The 19,602-nt window shown below is 37.8% G+C and overlaps 1 protein-coding gene across 8 annotated transcripts in view; it reads right to left on the bottom strand.

The window, feature by feature from the left end:
* Positions 1-19,602, bottom strand: part of UBR5 (ubiquitin protein ligase E3 component n-recognin 5) — a 160,562-nt gene that overhangs the window by 52,425 nt on the left and 88,535 nt on the right. For all 8 annotated transcript variants that reach the window (XM_054246352.2, XM_054246353.2, XM_054246354.2 and 5 more), the window contains exons 14-22: positions 15,630-15,814; positions 13,299-13,408; positions 12,416-12,528; positions 10,660-10,803; positions 10,450-10,561; positions 10,045-10,199; positions 9,599-9,796; positions 2,763-2,973; positions 1,750-1,876 (exon numbers count right to left, since the gene is read on the bottom strand). In XM_054246352.2, the coding sequence (XP_054102327.1) occupies positions 1,750-1,876; positions 2,763-2,973; positions 9,599-9,796; positions 10,045-10,199; positions 10,450-10,561; positions 10,660-10,803; positions 12,416-12,528; positions 13,299-13,408; positions 15,630-15,814 (1,355 nt within the window). The remainder of the gene's footprint in view (positions 1-1,749; positions 1,877-2,762; positions 2,974-9,598; positions 9,797-10,044; positions 10,200-10,449; positions 10,562-10,659; positions 10,804-12,415; positions 12,529-13,298; positions 13,409-15,629; positions 15,815-19,602) is intronic.

The raw sequence follows: 19,602 nt of genomic DNA, 5'->3' as shown, positions 1-19,602 counted from the left end.
AATACTGAGGAGATACCACCTTGGCTGCTAAGATTCAGAGTTTTGACATTTCTTCGTATAGGCTTGCCTGGAGTCATCGTATTTTCTGACAATATGGAAGAATTCAAGGATGATGTAATTTCCTCTTTGTAAGCACGTTATATCCATGCTACAGAAGCCTTAGAATCCAGTCATGTTCAAACATAACACTGTGACAAAAAAGCGAAGGTCATGTGTCTTCCAGATTAACAATCTCTAGAGTACATACACCTGTAATCAGATGCATCAATCAAGCTTTCCACTAAATCTGCCCTTTGTACTCAGGAACTATTGAGTCACATAATAAAACTTCTGAGTCAAATCATCATCTGAAGGCATTTAACAGTATTCCATTCAATATTGAAATTGCATCAGTTTTGAGCTTACAGCTCATGAATCCCAGCCTGCATACTCATCAAGGGGCATCGCCTAGAAAATCCATTGGAGGCTAGAGGAAGGTTTCACTTCAATGAAGCAGTCTGTGGACTTCCTACTGCCCGGCGTGGATAATAAGACTCCTGTGCTTTCCTCTGTCCAACCGGAAGCCCTGAGTTTGAACTGGTTAAGAGCACTGCAGTGAAATCTTCGGCAAATTCCTCAAAGGAGCTTACTCTGCAAATTATTTCTGTGAGCAACACATCACCCACTCTTGAAGCTCCTTTTAGTCTTTGCCTTCAAAATAATCCTGACATGAAAAAAAGATGGCAGCACTGGCATTGGACCAACCATATCAGAGTCCAACTTGATTTGCACCTGTAATTTCCCTGAGGAAATGAAATACCTGAAATAATTCAGACACTAATTTCTTCATGAAGAATTTAAGTTGTTTTCCACTTTAGAGCAAACAGTTTGTCTGCCTATAGTCCTGAATAAATAAACTGGTGGTAATTTCCATTTTGTTTAGTCTACATAACGTTTTTGCACTGTTTTAAATTCTAATTTGGTCACCCATGAATACTGTTTGATAAATCTCACTTTAGGATGTTTTTGAACCTGGGAAAGTATCAACTTGGATCAATCAACTTGGTAGCCTTCCTGTTGCCAATTTAAGAAAACACATTTTTAAAGGAATAACTATGGAACAGAAAATAGGCAAGGAGAATCTTCATTTTAAGTAGACTTTACAACCTACCACATTAGCACATACTGAGCAGTGCTTCCATTAATGATCTTGTCAGACAATAAATGTGCTTTTTCCTACAGAAAGAAAACTATATCCTGAATTCTTCATATTCATTATCTAGTCAAATAGCTAGCAATTTTTAATGTGATAAAAGTTCATCCATCCCAAAACTCAGCCTGAAAATGTAAACACCAAACATCCATAATACACATCAGCCTTTCATTTTTTCCCAGATGATTAAGTTGTCTGAGAAACTGACCTAAATAAGCAGTCTGAAATAAAAGATTAAGGTTCCTTCAATTATTATACTACTTGTTCTCCAACTAAAGGAAATAACTTCCTAGGAAGCAAGAATAATGAATTTCGAACAAACTGAAAGAAACAAACTTAAATTACTTGTCTAAATTATCTCAAATTCTTTAAGTGTCTCAGCTCTACACTTAACCTCTAGTTTATTATCAGACTGTTTTTCCCAGGGTGTTGCTGGGAGGAACAAAAATGAAATGAAAAGGACCCACCAATTCATGTATATGACAGCCAAGAGATACACTGCTTTCTGTACTTGGTTTTTTCCTCCAATTAAAGTTTCCTGGTAAAAATCACATTACCTTCGGCTACTTGATGATCCAGCCCGATTACCTGGGCCATTACTTGAAACGACTGATATTGCATTTGCAATGGCCTCAACAGCAGAAAGCCTTTCTGCAAATGTATTTCGTTCAGAACGCTCCGCTTCTGAAAAATAAGAGAAAAAATTAAGATCTAAGTTTCAAAACTAATACGCTGAGTATTTACAGTCCACTAAACATTAATCTCTATATATTTAGTACTCTAATTCACATACTAGATAACCGATTGTTCAATTTTTCCTCCTTAGAGCAACACTTTCAGATTAAACTATATGATCTTTTCATATGGGATTTATTTCCTTATTCTGCCTTACTTTTTGGTCTCCAAAGGTCATTAATAAAAAGACTGAAATTTAGCTTTAACTATTAAAATAGAAAAAGACCTACTTACCAGTATTTCAGTCTTAGTTTATATACTACGTATAATCCTTACTGATTCAATGATAATGACATAAAGGTCAGAAACCTGGAAAGCACTATCCAAAAATGTAGCTACCAGAATATAATCAGCAAATTCAAAATAAGAAAAACATTATCAATTACACATTTACACTGTTTTCAATTTCTCCCTTCATTTAGCCAATTAAAAACTTTATGGCAAAAAAAGCTTGTTTACTTTCCAAAAACATGTAACACCTCACTAGAGAGATTTTTCTCGTCTACATTCTGAAAACTTAGATAAAAGTTGCCTCAGTGTAACTTGGCTTAACATGCTAAATAATTCTCATGTAGTAAAAGTCATCTGCAATGACAAAATAAGTGAAGTTCATTTAGCATTACAAATCCAATTCATATATATTATAGAGAATAGTATTAAAGACAATAAAAACACACTGGTGAACAATTTTACTTGTTACATATTCATCTTTACTGTCTGGGAAAGTTAAAGTACACACAAATTCTTTATAGTGATTTGCTTTTCTTTAACAATTACACTTTCAAAATTGTCTAAAAACTCCTTTCAAAGACCTTGCTACAGTTCTTAATCTCACCCTCTTCTTCTTTAGTTTCTTTATTGCTGGTTGGAAAGCAAACTGATACACAAGCATGCAAAATATTTCGATTTCCATCACATCTGTGGCTGATGAACGTCTGTAGCATCTGTAGATTCTGCTCTAAAACAACCGCTTGCTCAAGATTCATTAGATATTGTCGACAGGCCTCATAGTCACAGCGCAGAATGTGTTGCATTAAAGTTTGTTTCTGTGCTCAGACAAATTAGGGGGAAAAAACCTCAATGAATTTGAGTAGCACATTACATATATTAAAAATTTCTCACAGCCAACACAATAATATATAATCAGATTTGCAAGTAAGTGGAGATAATTTCAGGTGGCCTATCAAAAGAAACAACTTAAGGGTATGCTTATGCAGAGCACACAATCAACAGGAATAGAGATCAGAGAGTAAACTTTCTGTTAAGGACAGTATTTCTAGCTTTCTCAACTAACTCAACTCTGCCATTGAAACAGGAAAGCAGCCACATACAATGCATAAATGATTATGAGTGGTTGGATTTGGCCTTTGAGCCAGAGTTTGTCAATCCCTGGTTTTGTTGTGGTTTTTTTTGATGTTATATAACTGTCTAATTAGAACCCTGTTAATAATGATAGCCAATTAAGCAAAGGATATAAATTTTACTTCAGGCTTACTCTCACCTTCTTAGGCTTTTGTGTGTGTGTGAGACAGTCTCACTCTGTTGTCCAGGTTACAGTGCAGTGATGTGAACATAGCTCACTACAGCACTGACCTCCTGGGTTCAAGTAATCCTCCCACCTCAGCCTCCCATGTAGCTGAGACCACTGGCATGTACCACCACAGCGAACGGACTTTTTGTAGAGAGTCAGTCTTGCCATGCCCAGGCTGGTCTCAAACTCCTGGGCTCAAGTGATGCCCTCACCTCAGCATCCCAAAGTGCTGGGATTACAGGCGTGAGCCACTCACACACCTCTTATGCTTTTAAATGTTATATTAAAACCAAAACCTTCAAGTCTGCAGGAATCATGACAGGTGTAATTTCATTACCAAAGACACGGTGGTATTGATCAGTATTTACAGAATAGATCATTAACTATCTGACAAAGAGCATGTACATACCAAGAAGTTCATTCTTTCAGAATGGAAAAACTATAGTTATGGATTATTTAATGAACTCAATATAAAGCTTTAGTTTTATAAAACCAAGTTGTTCATTTTAACTGTAACTAGAAAAAAGTAGGTAGGAAAAGAGCATGTGGGAATATAAAGGAAAAAAAAAACTGCATTTGAACAACCTGCCACCTTCTGGAAAACTGTCAAAATAAACTCTTCCCTCTCCCCAACTTGAGAGTGAGTGGAGGAGATGTCCACACAAGAAAACACACCTAAACAACTATTTTCAGTACCAACCACATGTGAAATAGGCCACTTTGATTGTGGAACTAGCGATGGCTCTGAAGCAACCTCATCAATAGCACGAGGAGCTTAATTCTAAACTTGCCAAAACATAGGGAAATTTATACATAATACATTGAGAGAAAATGTCAAAGTCTCCCTGAAGAACAAAGAGCAGAGTACTTCCAAAGGGCAAGAAAAATCAAGATATGTTGGTGTACACTGCTGTAATGTACACTAGAGTTTCAAGCAACAGCCAGTTATTTAGTTAGAAGCAGCTACTCTACGTGAAACTCTCATCTCCAACCTGTCAGACTATAGTAGATGCGCTCTCACACTGAGGTTATCAGTAGTATTTAGTTGTGTTACAAGCAGAAAAGTTCACTCTACATCACTGTGTATCTGTCACTCACTCTTTTTTTGTTTTTAATTATACTTTAAGTTCTGGGGTACATGTGCAGATCATGCAGGTTTATCACATAGGTATATATGTGCCATAATGGTTTGCTGCATCCATCCCCCTAGGTCACCTACATTAAGTATTTCTCCTAATGCTGTCCCTCCCCAATTGCCCAACCCCCTTTTATGCCTCCCTTAGCCCTCCCAACCCCCCGACAGGCCCTGGTGTGTGATGTTCCCCTCCCTGTGTCCATGTGTTCTCATTGTTCAACACCCACTTATGAGTGAGAACATGCGGTGTTTGGTTTTCTGCTCTTGCATCAGTTTGCTGAGAATGATGGTTTCCAGCTTCATCCATGTCCCTGCAAAGAACATGAGCTCATCCTTTTTTATGGCTGCATAATATTCCATGGTGTATATGTGTCACATCTTCTTTATCCAGTCTATCACTGATGGACACTTGGGTTGGTTCCAAGTCTTTGCTATTGTGAAGAATGCCACAATAAATACGTGCCCATTGTCCTTATAATAGAATGTTTTATAATCCTTTGGGTATATAACAGTTATGGGTTTGCTGGGTCAAATGGTATTTCTAGTTCTAGATCCTTAAGGAATTGCCACACTGTCAAGCGTTCACTAAAAAATTCCTTGTGGGTCTACTGTGTGGTAGGCCCTAGTCACTGAGGTGCAAAGACTAATGATGTCACACCTTATCCCTACCTGCGGGACGATGACTCTACCTGTCAGATGCTGACAAAGAGATCACAGAATCAAATGCCAACACTTGAAATAATATAAATGAGGGAGGGAGGCTGTGTGTAAAAAAGATAACAGAAGCTGTATATTAAATGACATCACTAGGACTTAGAGCAACAAACTCTTAAGCAGTGAGGAGAGCAATGAATTAGAAAGACCAGGCCCAATTACACCAGATCTAATGTTTTGAGAGCAACTGAAAATATGGATTTTATATATAAATCCTATGATTTTTCAATCCTGGTAACCAATCAAGAATTCTAAAATGATATGAACGCTATTTCTCGGCATCAAGGTCAGACCACCACTACCTCCGTACCTCCTTACAGTTCGAAACCACTAGTGTAGCAGTCTCTAAATAAAAGCTTACAGATAGTGCTCATAAGCACCTGGATTCCGTCTATTTTAGATGCAGTTCTAAAAAGTACTTCTCACCTCCAACCTAACGGAGGGGGAATACGCTCCCATCTTAAGTTGCATTTCCATCCTTTACGGAAAAACGGCTCCAAAAAGTTGTATTTATCTTCAGTTTCTCACCTCTCATTTTCTCCTAAGCTCACTCTAATGATGCTTTCATCAACAACAACCTAGATGGAGCCAAATCCAACAGTCAATATTCAGTATTCACTTCACTGACCTACTGCATCATTGGACACAGTTGATCCCTGCATCCTGCTTGACACATGCTCTTTATTTGGCTTCCAGGACGCAACTCATTCTAGCTTTTCTCCAACCCTATAGATGTTCCTTCTCAATCTCCTATGCTGGTTACTCTTTATCACCCTGAAATTTAAATGCTGGGACTGTTCTCATGGCTCCATCCTTGGACCTTTCCTCCTCACAACCCCCATAATCTCGTTCAATATAATTCCTCTAAAAAACAACTCTGAAGTAAATTCCTCCAGCTTGATCGTTTCTCTCTTGGTCAGATTTATACATCTAGCTTTCTACTGACCACCTCCTCTTGGTTCAGGAATTTGTCTGTCATATATCTTCACCTGTCTAAAACCAAACTCATAACCTTCACCTTCACTTCTTCTATCAGAATTTCTTCATACTCACTTCTTCTATCAGAAGAGACATCTTAAACTTCACGTGTCTAAAACCAAACTCTCACTGAATCTTCACCTCTACAGTCTTCAACTCAATAAACAACTTCATTTTTCCAAAACCTTTCACCCTCTTGCTTCATCTATTTGATATCCTACATTTAGCCACTAAAAATCCATTAGTTTTACCTTAAAAACCTAGTACAGTCATGTGCTGCATAAAAAAACATTATAGTCAGTGACAGACCAGATATACAACTGTGGTCTAAGATTATAATGGAGCCGAAAAGTCCCTACTGCCTAGTGCCACTGTAGCTAAGTCGTACTGCAACACATCATCCACCTGTCTGTGGCAGTGCTGGCATAAAAAAACCTACCATACTGCCAGTCATATAAAAATTTGATAATGATTTTAAAAACTAGGTTACTGGTTTCTAAAGTATTTACTGTACTTTCTTTGGTTATTTTAAAATGTATTTCTTCTATTTTTCTAAGTTAACTAAAACAGCCTAAGGCAGGTCCTTCAGTAGATATTACAGAAGGCATGGTAAATTATACATTTTTTAAAAAGATAAATTTTAAGAATAAAGTGCTTAATACCTCGGTGATGAAATAATCTATACAAAATTCACATGTACCCCCAAGCCTAAAAGCTTTTTATTTCAAAAAGAAAATAAACATCTGCCCCCCAAAAAAGTATCTTCAGGATATAAAGAAAGTATTTTTTATACGGCTGCACGATGTGTCTGTTTTTTGTTTTTTTTAAGACAGGGTCTCACTGTGTCACCCGGCTAGAGTGCAGAGGCACGATCTCAGCTCATTGCAACCTCCACCTCCACCTCCACCTCCACCTCCACCTCCACCTCTCAGGTTCAAGCAATTCTCGTGCCTGAGCCTCTTGAGTAGCTGGGATTACAGGTGCACCACATCAGCTAATTTTTGTATTTTTTGTAGAGACAGATTTCGCTGCGTTGCCCAGGATGGCCTTGAACTCCTGGCCTCAAATGATCAGCCCACTTTTGCTTGACCACAGTGCTGAGATTACAGGTATGATCCACTGTGCCCAACTGTGTACAGTGTGTTTTAAGCGAATTATTATTAACAAGTCAAAGGGTTAAAAAATAATTTTAGCGTAGCTGAAGTGTACAGTAATAGCATAAGCCCTCACATTCACTTACCACTAACTAACTGACTTGCCAAGAGCAACTTCCAATCTTCAAAGTTTCATTTGTGCTAAATGCCCTATACAGGTGCACCTTTTTATCCTTTAAACTGTATTTTTACTATACCTTTTCTAAGTTTAGATATATGTTTATGTACACAGATAACTATCACTATGTTACACATGCCTACAGTACCCAGTACAGAAATATATTATATAGGTTTGTGCCCTAGGAGCAATAGGCTTTACTATCTAGGTTCATGTAAGTACACTCTATGATGTTTGTACAACAATGACATCACCTAACAATGTATTTCTCAGAATGTATCCCTGTCATTACGCAACACATGCCTACGTATCTAGAATCTAGTCACAGTTCACCCATATCTCCACCCTCTGGGCTAAGTCACTATCATCCCCCACCTGGATTATAATAGCAGCCTCTTAACTGGCACTCCTACTTACTCACATTCACCCTAATACTCTCAGCACATCCTAAGTGATCCTTTTAAAATGTTAGGTGACATCAGGTCAATCTTGACTTAAACTGTTTCAACAGCTTCTAATGCACTGTCTCCATATCCAACAAATACTCAACTACAACAAACCACAACATGTTTAAAACTAAATTCACCCGCCAGGTGCAGTGGCTCACGCCTGTAATCCCAGCACTTCGGGAGGCCAAGGCAGGCAGATCACGAGGTCAAGAGATACAGACCATCTGGCCAACACAGTGAAACCCCATCTCTACTAAAATATAAAAATTAGCTGGGCGTGGTGGTGTGTGTCTGTAGTCCCAGCTACTCGGGAGGCTGAGGCAGGAGAACTGCTTGAACCGAGAAGTGGAGGATGCAGTGAGCAGAGATCGCGCCACTGTACTTCAGCCTGGCGCCTGGCAACAGAGCAAGACTCTGTCTCAAAAAAAAAAAGAAATACTAAATTCATTCTTTTCCCTTATCCCATTTGTTCCCCGCTCCTATATTTCCTCTCTACCATCAACCATGCCCAAATCAGAAGCTTTACTCATTTGCTGCTAAAATCTAGTTACCAAGCTTTATAGCTTCTATGTCCTTAAGATTTTTTAAATCCATCCCCTCCTTCCACATTTCCAAAAGTTGACGTTTACTTTGTTTCTCAACCGGATTATTGCCTTAATTATTTATTAACTTATTTATCTGAGACAGAGTCATGCTCTGTTTGCCCTGTGTGCCCAGGCTGGAGTGCAGTGGTGCAATCTCAGCTCACTGCAACCTCTGCCTCCCAGGTTCAAGTGATTCTCCTGCCTCAGCCTCCTGAGTAGCTGGGATTACAGGCATGTGCCACCATGCCTGGCTAATTTTTGTATTTTTAGAGGAGACGGGGCTTCACCATGTTGGCCAGGCTGGTCTCAAACTCCTGACCTCAGGTGATCTGCCCTCCTCCGCCTCCCAAAGTGCTAGGATTACAGGTGTGAGCCACAACGTCCAGCCTACATTAACCTTTTTATCTGATCTCCAAACTTCTGATCTCTATCAACAGCTCTCTAAACACCCATCAGCCACTGCTAATCTTTTCCAAAAAATCAGAACCATGTCATTCACTGGCTTATAATCCTCCTCCTCCTAGCTTCCAGGCTAAAGTTCAGGTAACATTAGGTGAGCACGCAAACACCTTAGTGCCTTGTCTCCAGCCTTTTCAGTTGCTACTCACTGACCCATAGGACACCTACCAGAATTCTGGTCATGTCAAAAGTAAGTACACTTTCTCCCAACTTATTAATAAGATTCACAAAGGTTGCTTTTGGTCCCTGGGATGACACCTCCCAACTCCATCCCTGTGTCTAGGGGACCCCCATTTGATCCGTCCAGATATCACTTCTTTAAGGAAGTCTTCTGTACAGTCACAGTATGATTTGTATCTCTCCCCTTTGTGCTCCTACAACATGTGCACCCCTTGCTCAGACACTTCAATTACACCATAATCACTGATTTACTTGTCTATGTTGTTCTAAGCTCTTTTAGGGAAGAAAGGGGCAATGAATGATCTATTCAAGATTATTTAGTGGTGTTTTCTGAAGTAAAATGCCCAGTAGTTTCAAAACTCAAATTACCTCTACAGCCATGATGATGATAGCAGCTTTCTTTTTGATTGTTGAATTGGCAGGAAGATTTATTAAAGAATGCACACCCATTCCAAGACTACTAATAGGTGGAAGATCGAGCCAATCAGGATCCCTTATTCCTCCCATGCAATCTTTGGCCATTGGGTAGAGAGTACCATTTCCATCTCGAAGAATAATGGGAGATTCCTGTAATAATGGAAAAATGGTAAAGTTTGACTCCTAATCAAAAAAAATGTATCCCATTTTTAAGACAGGCATTTGTTTCCAAATTAGATTTTAGTAATAATAATCAAATAGGAGACCTTGTATTAAAATGTGCTGAAAATTCTAAACTTCTGAATAATTTACTATCAAGTTAACCACAGCCAGACCCCCTAACTTCACAAAAATGTCAGTGTTGTCATCACTTTTCAAAAGCAAAAACGAGCCTCTACCTGTCCAGCAGTGAAAATGGCTACATTCCTCTCATTCTGACCAAGGAAAGCAATGCTGCTTGTAGGAAAATTATTTTCCTGTTCTGCTTTTCCTGTAGCAAGATCAAAGATACAGTACCGGACCCAATTTCCAGTCTTCAGAACAGCATGAACACCTTCAGAAGCACATAAATGAGAAGCAAAAATGTTATATATCTTATCTCTAATAAACATCTACCATATTTTAAAAGTTAACTTCTCTGGTCACACATTACGTCAAGTCAAACAGATACGTGCCATTCCATAATGTTACAGATAGGGAACCAAAAAATGCCAATGTCTTGAATTATTTTCTCATATTCCCATTTCCTGAACAAGTATTAATGAAATACACAATATGCCAGTTGAAAAAGTTATAAAATTTACCTTTGGAATCTACATTCACTGCTAATATTTCTGTTTTTTCAGGTATACAAAGCTTTTTAGGAGTCCTTTGGAAACAGTCGGGAACCTTTGGTGTTCCACCAGTTTTGACAACCTGCATGACACAAAAGGAATTTTGCTTTTCAAAACTCCATAATAAACTCAAGAAGTCTGTCCCAATATTCATCTGCTGAATGACTTCTTTACACTTACCTGCAGTTCATCAATTCTAAGTAACCTACAATCCTGCAGGAGAGAGGAAGGGTCAGCGTCTGGACCAGAGCTGCTCTGACAATTTGTATTACTGGATGTTCCTGGGAATTTTACAGCAACATAGGCACCATCCACTTTTAGCACCTGGAAGTACAGGCAAATTCGATGAACATTAACATTAGCTTACATAAAATCAACACACAAATTCTATTCGCTGAACTAATTTAACATTAAAGGAATCCAATTCTTTGTATGTTTCTTCAATGATCACCAAGTTACAAAAATTAACCTAGACAGACTCATCAAAGCTTTGCTATTGATGTCTATATCCAAGACTCATATGCTGGAGAAAACTGACCCACAAAGCCAGTGATTACAGTCTGCAAATGTTTTCAGCAATCAACTGAAAAATTTAAGTATATAGCCCATGAAATCTTCCCATCTCCTTCCTCTCTTAATTATATTAAAGAAGCTTTCTGTCTGACAAAACTTACTTGACAATGGCAAAGTGTTATATTGGCAGTGTCCAATACAGCAGCCATTAGCCATAAATGGCTACTGCGCACTTGAAATGAAGGTAATGTGGCTGAAGAGCTGACTTTTTAAAGTTATTTAATTTTAACAAATTTAAATAGCCACATATACAGCTAGTGGCTATTACACAGTCAACACAGGGATAAGGTCAGTAATGCACAGAAAGACAAACACAGAATTTAAAACCAGGACAAATCTGGGTCCCACTTCTGCTACTTGATGCTTTTGATTTTAAGGCAGTATCTTATTCTTAGAAAAAAACACCTAACCATAAACTACAGGTCTATTTTGAGAATCAAATGAAACAGTATATGAGAAAGACCTTTGCAAGATGCAGCACCTGGTATATCTGCTCTTTCCTTTTAAGTGTAAATGAAAGACTATCACATTTCAGAAACTACTGAGTCATCACAAAAACCCTTACTTTGCAGATATTCTGCAACTGCAGGTACATTTTAAATATGTGTCAGTAGAAGAGTGAAATTAATGGCATTCAAACTGATGGTTTCATAGAAGGCAAAACTTTCTTCAAGAAGAGAAAAAGTGGAAGGTGATTTGTAGTAAGATTTTTCAGTACTAAGGGAGAATTTTAAATGTAATGGAAGATGACCTCGATTAGAACTGTCTAACAAATCCAAAGAATGGGCTGTATCAAAAAGTAATGTATCTCTGTGCAACTTTTCTACAAATCTAAAAATTATTCCCAAATAGTATTTTTTTTAAAAAAGCAATACATCATCATAAGTGCTCAAGGAGAGGCATAATCTCTACGGGACAGAGACAGACCTGCATCAGATGCAGGGGTGAAACTAAAGATACCCCTGAAGATGGTAAATAAAACAGCCCTTTGGGAGGCCGAGGCAGGTGGATCACGAGGTCAAGAGATCGAGACCATCCTGGTCAACATGGTGAAACCCTGTCTCTACTAAAGATACAAAAAATTAGCTGGGCATGGTGGCGCGTGCCTGTAATCCCAGCTACTCAGGAGGCTGAGGCAGGAGAATTGCCTGAACCCAGGAGGCGGAGGCTGCGGTGAGCCGAGATCGCGCCATTGCACTCCAGCCTGGGTAACAAAGAGCAAAACTCCATCTCAAAAAAAGAATAAAAATAAATAAATAAAACAGCCCTGAAGGAAGGGACTCAGATATCAACCACAAATCCTTGGATAACCAACAACAATACAGTTCTATTATTAATTAATTCTTAGCTATTTTGAACAAACCTTGCCAACGGGAACATTCTTGACATCTTCCACAAAAACCACTTCCCGAAGAGACCACTGCTCTTCATTCACCTTTTCCTCCTCTTTCGGTGCAGGGGTTGACCGTCGTCGTTCTTAGACAACAACAAAATGGTAAGTACCAAAAAGAGAATGTAAAAGAGACTTTATAGATTTCGTCTAAATTTATAAGAAAAATTATCTTTAAAGGGATACATAAGTGAAGTTTCTCAAAAACTTCCTAAGCTACTGCTTTATGGAGTTTTCTGATCAATCTGTACTTCGAATAAATTCACAGTGAAGAATAGCTATAACCACTCATGTTTAATTGTATTAACACTAATATAAATAAGTGCAAAGCAACAGGGTAAAATCTATTTTGTACTCTCAAAATTAGGGTTATCTGACTGAAGTTTAAAAAGGAAGATGGGCCAGACTGTTGTTAAAACTATCACACTATTAAAGTTTACACTATAAGATTTATTTTAAGGAACTTTGAGAAAAATTCTTTCTATCCATGGTGTGGTAGTAAGTCTAGGTTTATAAATTCCACAGATTTTCAGCAAAAGTTGTGACCAAGACATACCAATTTACAATAACAAGAGTCTCAACAAAAGTGAGTAGACAGATTAGCTAGTGGCAATTATTTCCATTACTATAATGAATTTCTCCTTTTTTATAAAACTCTAATTCTGAGAAACGACAAAAACAGTCAACACTGTAGAAGCCATCTTTCTATTCAAAGAAAGCTATGGAAAGAAATCACAAACGTAGAAATACAAATTATAAAAAATGATAGGAGTTGTTTTAAATCAGAAACAAACTAAACACAGTTGTCTGCCTGAAACCTTATTTTTGACCAATGTGTACAACAAATACAACTTACTATATGGCATGGACGCACTGCTGGCAATTGAGGATGCATCACTACATGTGGATGCTGGAGACGGTGGAGGACCCATTTCTGTTTTCACTGGCTCCTGCTTACTTTCAGGCCTGAGACGAGAAATAAGATTCTCCTTATCATTAACGAAATGAAATAATAGAAACTAGTATTTTTTTAGACAAGATTTTTCTTAGAATGAATATTAAAAACTTTAAATTGTGTATTTATATTATTTTTTTTTCACTGTGCATTGTTAAGACTCAAGGAAAAAAGGCACACAATATATGCTTTCAAATAGTGGTTTAATATGGGACGGAAAAACACAAAGGTTGTCAACAACTTAATTCAGATAAGCTTTATCTAGAAATAACAACAACATTTACACTTAATTTATCAACACAGCTTTATAAAAGCCTTTCGAGCAAACAAGTTCCACACTGCTAAGATTTGGGCATGACAATTTAACTGAAAAAAAATGGTAAAGGCAAGTAAGTAAAATCCTATTAGACCATTAATTTCTTAGAGTTCAAAGAAGAAACACTACTCACAACGATTTATAAAAATTTATTCTTAAACTATCCAGTGACGAGATTAAAAAATTAGCCCTCTTTAATGAGTTAATACCGTTTAAGAACTAACTACAACTAAACAGCATTCTACAGATAGTAAAAACGTAATAAATATTTTTATTCAGATGTAAATTTTTAATCAGAAAAGTCACTGATTACTCACAAATCTCTTATTTATATACCTGCTATAATCTAGACTATCATCTTAACCCTCTCGTTTCTTATTACTCTCACCAGAAAGTTCACACCTGAGTTTAGAAATAATCCAAAAGAAAACCGGTATGATTTTCACTGGCATCTTAACAAGAGTGCTCAGTATAAGCACACAGTGAATACTCCTGGCTGCTCTACAAATCCTGCGACAGTGGGGAGGAGCCAACACTGACTAATCACTAGCATACCTTAATGTGAATGCATTTCAATGACTAGCAAACACCGGTACTACGGACATGAAAATGACTATGTTCTTAACATTGAATTTCACTTAGCTCTTTTGCTAATAGAAATGGCTGATTTCATGGAAGATCTTTAAAAAGTTCATAAATCACAGGTTTTAAATAGCATATTCTAATCTTGTTTATATTTGTACACATCAAAATTATTTCAAATGTTCTTCATAAAGTTCACAAGGAAAACATTTTGTTACTTTTTAGTACAAAATTCAATGTAATTAGGAGAAAAATCTATAAATCTTTTTTTAAAAAAACAAGACAGAGAAAGAACACTAAAACTGAAAGCAAAACCTTAATTAGGTATGACGTTCAATAGCTTTGGTCTGTTAAAAATTACATTTAACTTAACAGTAATCACTGTTTCTACATCTAAGTTTACACTTTTAACACTGAGAGGAATAACAGCAGTAAACTTACTAAATTTATAATGATAACATCTGAGTATACGTGGAAAGTAAACCAAAGAATTTTAGAACTTTAAATATCTCTATGTACAGTAAAATCCCTATCATTTTTCAACGCCTGAATACATTTAGGGAAAAAAAAATACATCAACGTTTTAAATGTTATTTCTGGAACATGCTATCACTACAATTCTACATATCTATACTGGTCACCTATTTTCATATGATTACGAAAAATAGTTATTTAAAAATTTTACTAAAGTTTTAAAGTTCATGTACCAAACAACCAAATTATAGTACAAATCATTATTTTTAAAGATGAGTAGATTTTTCTAAAAGCGCAGGTGTTAGGATCTCTGTATCACCCTCCAAACAATAAGCCAGCCCCAGAATGTGAGGCTATACAAAACTCAGTGGTATTTCTGTTCACATATCCCTTCAACCCAAAAAACATTTACAAATTCTTTACAGATATTTCCCTCTCCAGTACATTAACCTGTAAAACTCTTTTCAATAATCAAGATGTAAGCAGGATGTTAGGTAGAAGTTACGATGATTACACAAGGAGAGAGGAGAATATTGGCTTAATAGTACGGCTGAAATATATTATTACTGCCACAAAAACACCTGCAAAGGATACAATCTTAAACAAGGACATCAAAAGAGAACACTACATTGTCACCTGGCCATCAAAATCAACTATTAATATAAAAATATTAGTCATGTTACAAACAGTGAAATTTAGCAATTCCTTTCAAATTTCCTAGGGATCTTAACAAGACCCTATCACGTTAGGAGTTTACAACTTCACTATACACCTCTAAGTCTTCTTTGATTATTCCCATTCATATGCAGGGCAAACAAGAACTGGAATAAAAGCAAGATTAGTTAAGGTACAGTACTTACTTAGCTTCAGTAGTTTTGCTAGCTTTTTCCATGTTTTTCAAGCTTTCAGGAGATCTAAGTTGAAATCTACAGCTGTCATTCATATTCCAAACTGACTCCATTAAGACACCAACTTTAGGAATCCCAGCACTAATTGAAAATGCAACTGCTCCAGCATGATAAAGAGGATTATTTCTCAAGCATACCTAGAAAACAAAAGAAAATTGCCATCAAGATGACATAACTTTAAAAAATATATAATATTAATTTCAAATGGATGAAATACAATACATAAAAGTACTGGGCTTCCTAGGTTTCCCAATATAATCTTATTTACATAATCAATAAGGCCAAGAAAGCATCACCTTAAAAGGTCTTAAGAAAATGTTTTTCTAATATTAGGGAACAGGAATAATTTCAACATGTTTGCTAAAAATTTAGCATTAACCTTAAGTTTTCATACAGCAAATATCCCAATCATTCTGCTATTAAAGAAACAGAACAGGCCAGGCACAGTGGCTCACACCTGTAAACCTGGCACCTTGGGAGGCTGAGGTGGGCAGATCACAAGGTCAAGATATTGAGACCACCCTGGCCAACATGGTGAACCCCATCTCTACCACAAATTTAAAAATTAGCCAGGCATGATGGCGTGTGCCTGTAGACCCAACAACTGAGGCTGAGGCAGAAGAATCACCTCAACCCAGGAGGCAGAGGTTACAGTGAGCCGAGATCATGCCACTGCACTCCAACCTGGTGACAGAGTGAGACTCCATCTTAAAAAAAAAAAAAAGCAGACAGAAATAGCAGAGAAGAAACTAAAAGGGGCCAATAAAACAACTATACTTCTTGTCTGTTTCCCACAATTTGGAATAGCTTTTTTTCCTTAATTCATGATAGGCTCTATATAACTTCATCTCTATAGATGTTTCTTTCTCCCAGAAGACTATTGTTCCCTACTGGCCAGAAGGTTTCATAGATAATTTTTCTTTTAAATTAAAAAAGAATATATAGACATTAAAGTTAGAAGTTTAACTGGGTTCAGGAGTAAATAACCTATGGAGAGGGAAAAAAACACCTCTCACTATCAGGGACTAACCACAGGTCATACTCTGAAAACCAATGGCCTTCAAAATAGCACTGTCAAACCTACCAAAAAAGGTCCATCTTATATAAGGACATAATTTCTGGAGATGGCTTTTGATGTCTCCAATACCCTCTTACTATGTGACAGATGACCAGACATGTATATGAACATCATGATTTTCATATAATTAAATCTAAGAAACATTAAGATGATGGTGGTACATCTGAGAAGTGCAGGAACTGGAAACACTGGCTTAGAGGTACAGTTCTATCAAAGAATAGTTGTGTATCATTAACTGTAACTTTGCGGCATAAAATGAATAGTTCTTAAGATGACCTATAAATGTAGATGCAGCTGAACACCAACAGTTCTTTTCGATGTTAAGACATGAATATTTTCCTTGTTCTGCATCTGTAACTGCCCTCAACCTCCAGTATTCTATAGGTTTAAAACACAAACTTGGTTCTACACCAAGGTATTTTAATATGCTACCTTTCGGCAATTTAGTGCCCAACTTTTATTTAAAGCTTTTCTTCAGTGCATCTTTAAAGTATTTTTCCTGCTCTCCCTGCCTACAGTAATGCCATCCTACCTGCAGATATGGCAGCGGATGCAACATCCTGCTAGTACATGAGTAGCAGGAGGAGAAAGGGGTGGGAGCAGGGGGGGCGAAAGAGAGCAGACCCTGTCCAAAGAAACTAACACAAGGCTGATCAATAATGTTCAAAATAGTGGGTAATCGCTAAAAACTTCTGATTGGAAAACCAACAGGCCAAAGAAAACCATGAGTAAGACCCCTAAAAAGGCATCATGAAGAAAGATAATAAACTGGTACATTTTATTAACTTGTAATGAGAAAAAAAACCTGAATTGAAAATGTCAGATGAAGAAATTAACACCACATTCTCTCATTTAAAACTATCATTTTGTCTAAGTTTTAAGGATTATTAAGTTTTTAAACATTCGTTAACAGCATTTGCTAAAATGAATATTAGCATTAAGTTTTACCCAGAAGATAAACCTCAACCACAGTGTAACGAATTAGAAGTATAAAAGCAGTTCTCAGACTTATTTGATCTCAAGGCCTCTTTTCACTTTTATTTATTTATTTATTTATTTTGAGACAAACGTCTGTCTCTGTCACCCAAGCTGGAGTGCAGGGTCACGATCTCGGCCCACTGCAACCTCTGCTTCCCAGGTTAAAGTGATTCTCCTGCCTTAGCCTCCCAAGTAGCTGAGACTAAGGCATGTGCCACCACATCTGGCTAATTTTTGTATTTTTAGGAGACAGTGGGTTTCGCCATGTTGGCCAAGCTGGTCTTGAACTCCTGACCTCCAGTGATCCACTCACCTTGGCCTCCCAAAGTGCTGGGATGACAGGCGTTAGGCACTGCACTCGGACCCTTGTTACAATATTAAGAATTACTCATATCCCTTCTCCTCCCACCGCCCAAGATGCTGAAAGGAAAGAAGGCCAAGGGGAAGAAGGTGGCTCCAGCCCCTGCTGTCAGGAAGAAGCAGGAGGCCAAGAAAGTGGTGAATCCCCTGTTTGAGAAAAGGCCTAAGAATTTTGGCACTGGACCGGACATCCAGCCCAAAAGAGACCTCACCCACTTTGTGAAATGGCCTCACTATATCAGGTTGCAGCAGCAGAGAGCCATCCTCTATAAGCGGCTCAAAGTGCCTCCTGCAATTAACCAGTTCACCCAGGCCCTGGACCGCCGAACAGCTACTCAAGCTACTTAAGCTGGCCCACAAGTATAGACCAGAGACAAAGCAAGAGAATAAGCAGAGGTTGTTGGCCCAGGCAGAGAAGAAAGCGGCTGGCAAAGGTGACGTCCCCACTAGGAGACCACCTGTCCTTTGAGCAGGAGTTAACACCGTCACCACCTTGGTGGAGCGCCAAAAAGCTCAGCTGGTAGTGACTGCACACTACGTGGATCCCATTGAGCTGGCTGTCTTCTTGCCTGCCCTGTGTCATAAAACGGGAGTCCCTTACTGCATCATCAAGGGGAAGGCAAGACCGGGATGTCTAGTCCACAGGAAGACCTGCACCACTGTCGCCTTCACACAGGAAGACAAAGGCGCTTTGGCTTAGCTGGTGGAAGCTATCAGGACCAATTACAACAACAGATATGACGAGATCCGCTGTCACTGGGGAGGCAATGTCCTGGGGTCCCAAGTCTGTGGCTCGCATTGGCAAGCTCAAAAAGGCAAAGGCTAAAGACCTTGCCACTAAACTGGGTTAAATGTTCACTGCTGAGTTTTCTGTACATAAAAATAATTAAAACAATGCAAACCTTCCTTCAAAAAAAAGAATTACTGCATATCCCAAAAACCTTACGTTTGTATGGGTCATACCTAGTTTTAACAATTAGTAAATTAAAACGGAGTAAATCAAGCATATTATTTGAAATTGAGAAAGTTTTAAATATTTAACAGTAATAAAACCCCATGTTCATATGAACGATTTTATGAAAAATAGATTTTCAACAAAAATCATGAGAAAAATAACATCGTTTACATTTTAGCAAATCTCTTAATGTCAGACTTAATAGAAGACAGCTGTATTCTCACATCTGCTTCTGCATTCAATCTGTTGATACCTTATTCTGACAAAAGCATATAGGAAGCTAATTCAGTGTGACACAAGTATGTAATAGAAAAAGGAAGGAAATTTTCAGATTCCCTGCAAGGGCTGAGGAGAAGGCAGTCGTATATGAACAGTACTTAGAGAACCACTGACATTTTAAGAATATCAGCTTCCAGAAAACAGTACCTATAGACGCCTAAAATCATCTCAGAGTAAAAAACCACAAAGTGGTAGAAATGGGGATTTGACAAAGCTGTCGGCCTCATGCTGACAATATCCCCAGAGAGCAGTATCTTTCAAACTGTTTAGTCCTT

The sequence above is a fragment of the Callithrix jacchus genome, chromosome 16 (genome assembly GCF_049354715.1).
Source record: "Callithrix jacchus isolate 240 chromosome 16, calJac240_pri, whole genome shotgun sequence".
Classification (NCBI taxonomy): Eukaryota; Metazoa; Chordata; class Mammalia; order Primates; family Cebidae; genus Callithrix; species Callithrix jacchus.
This window is presented reverse-complemented; position numbering and strand designations above follow the sequence as displayed.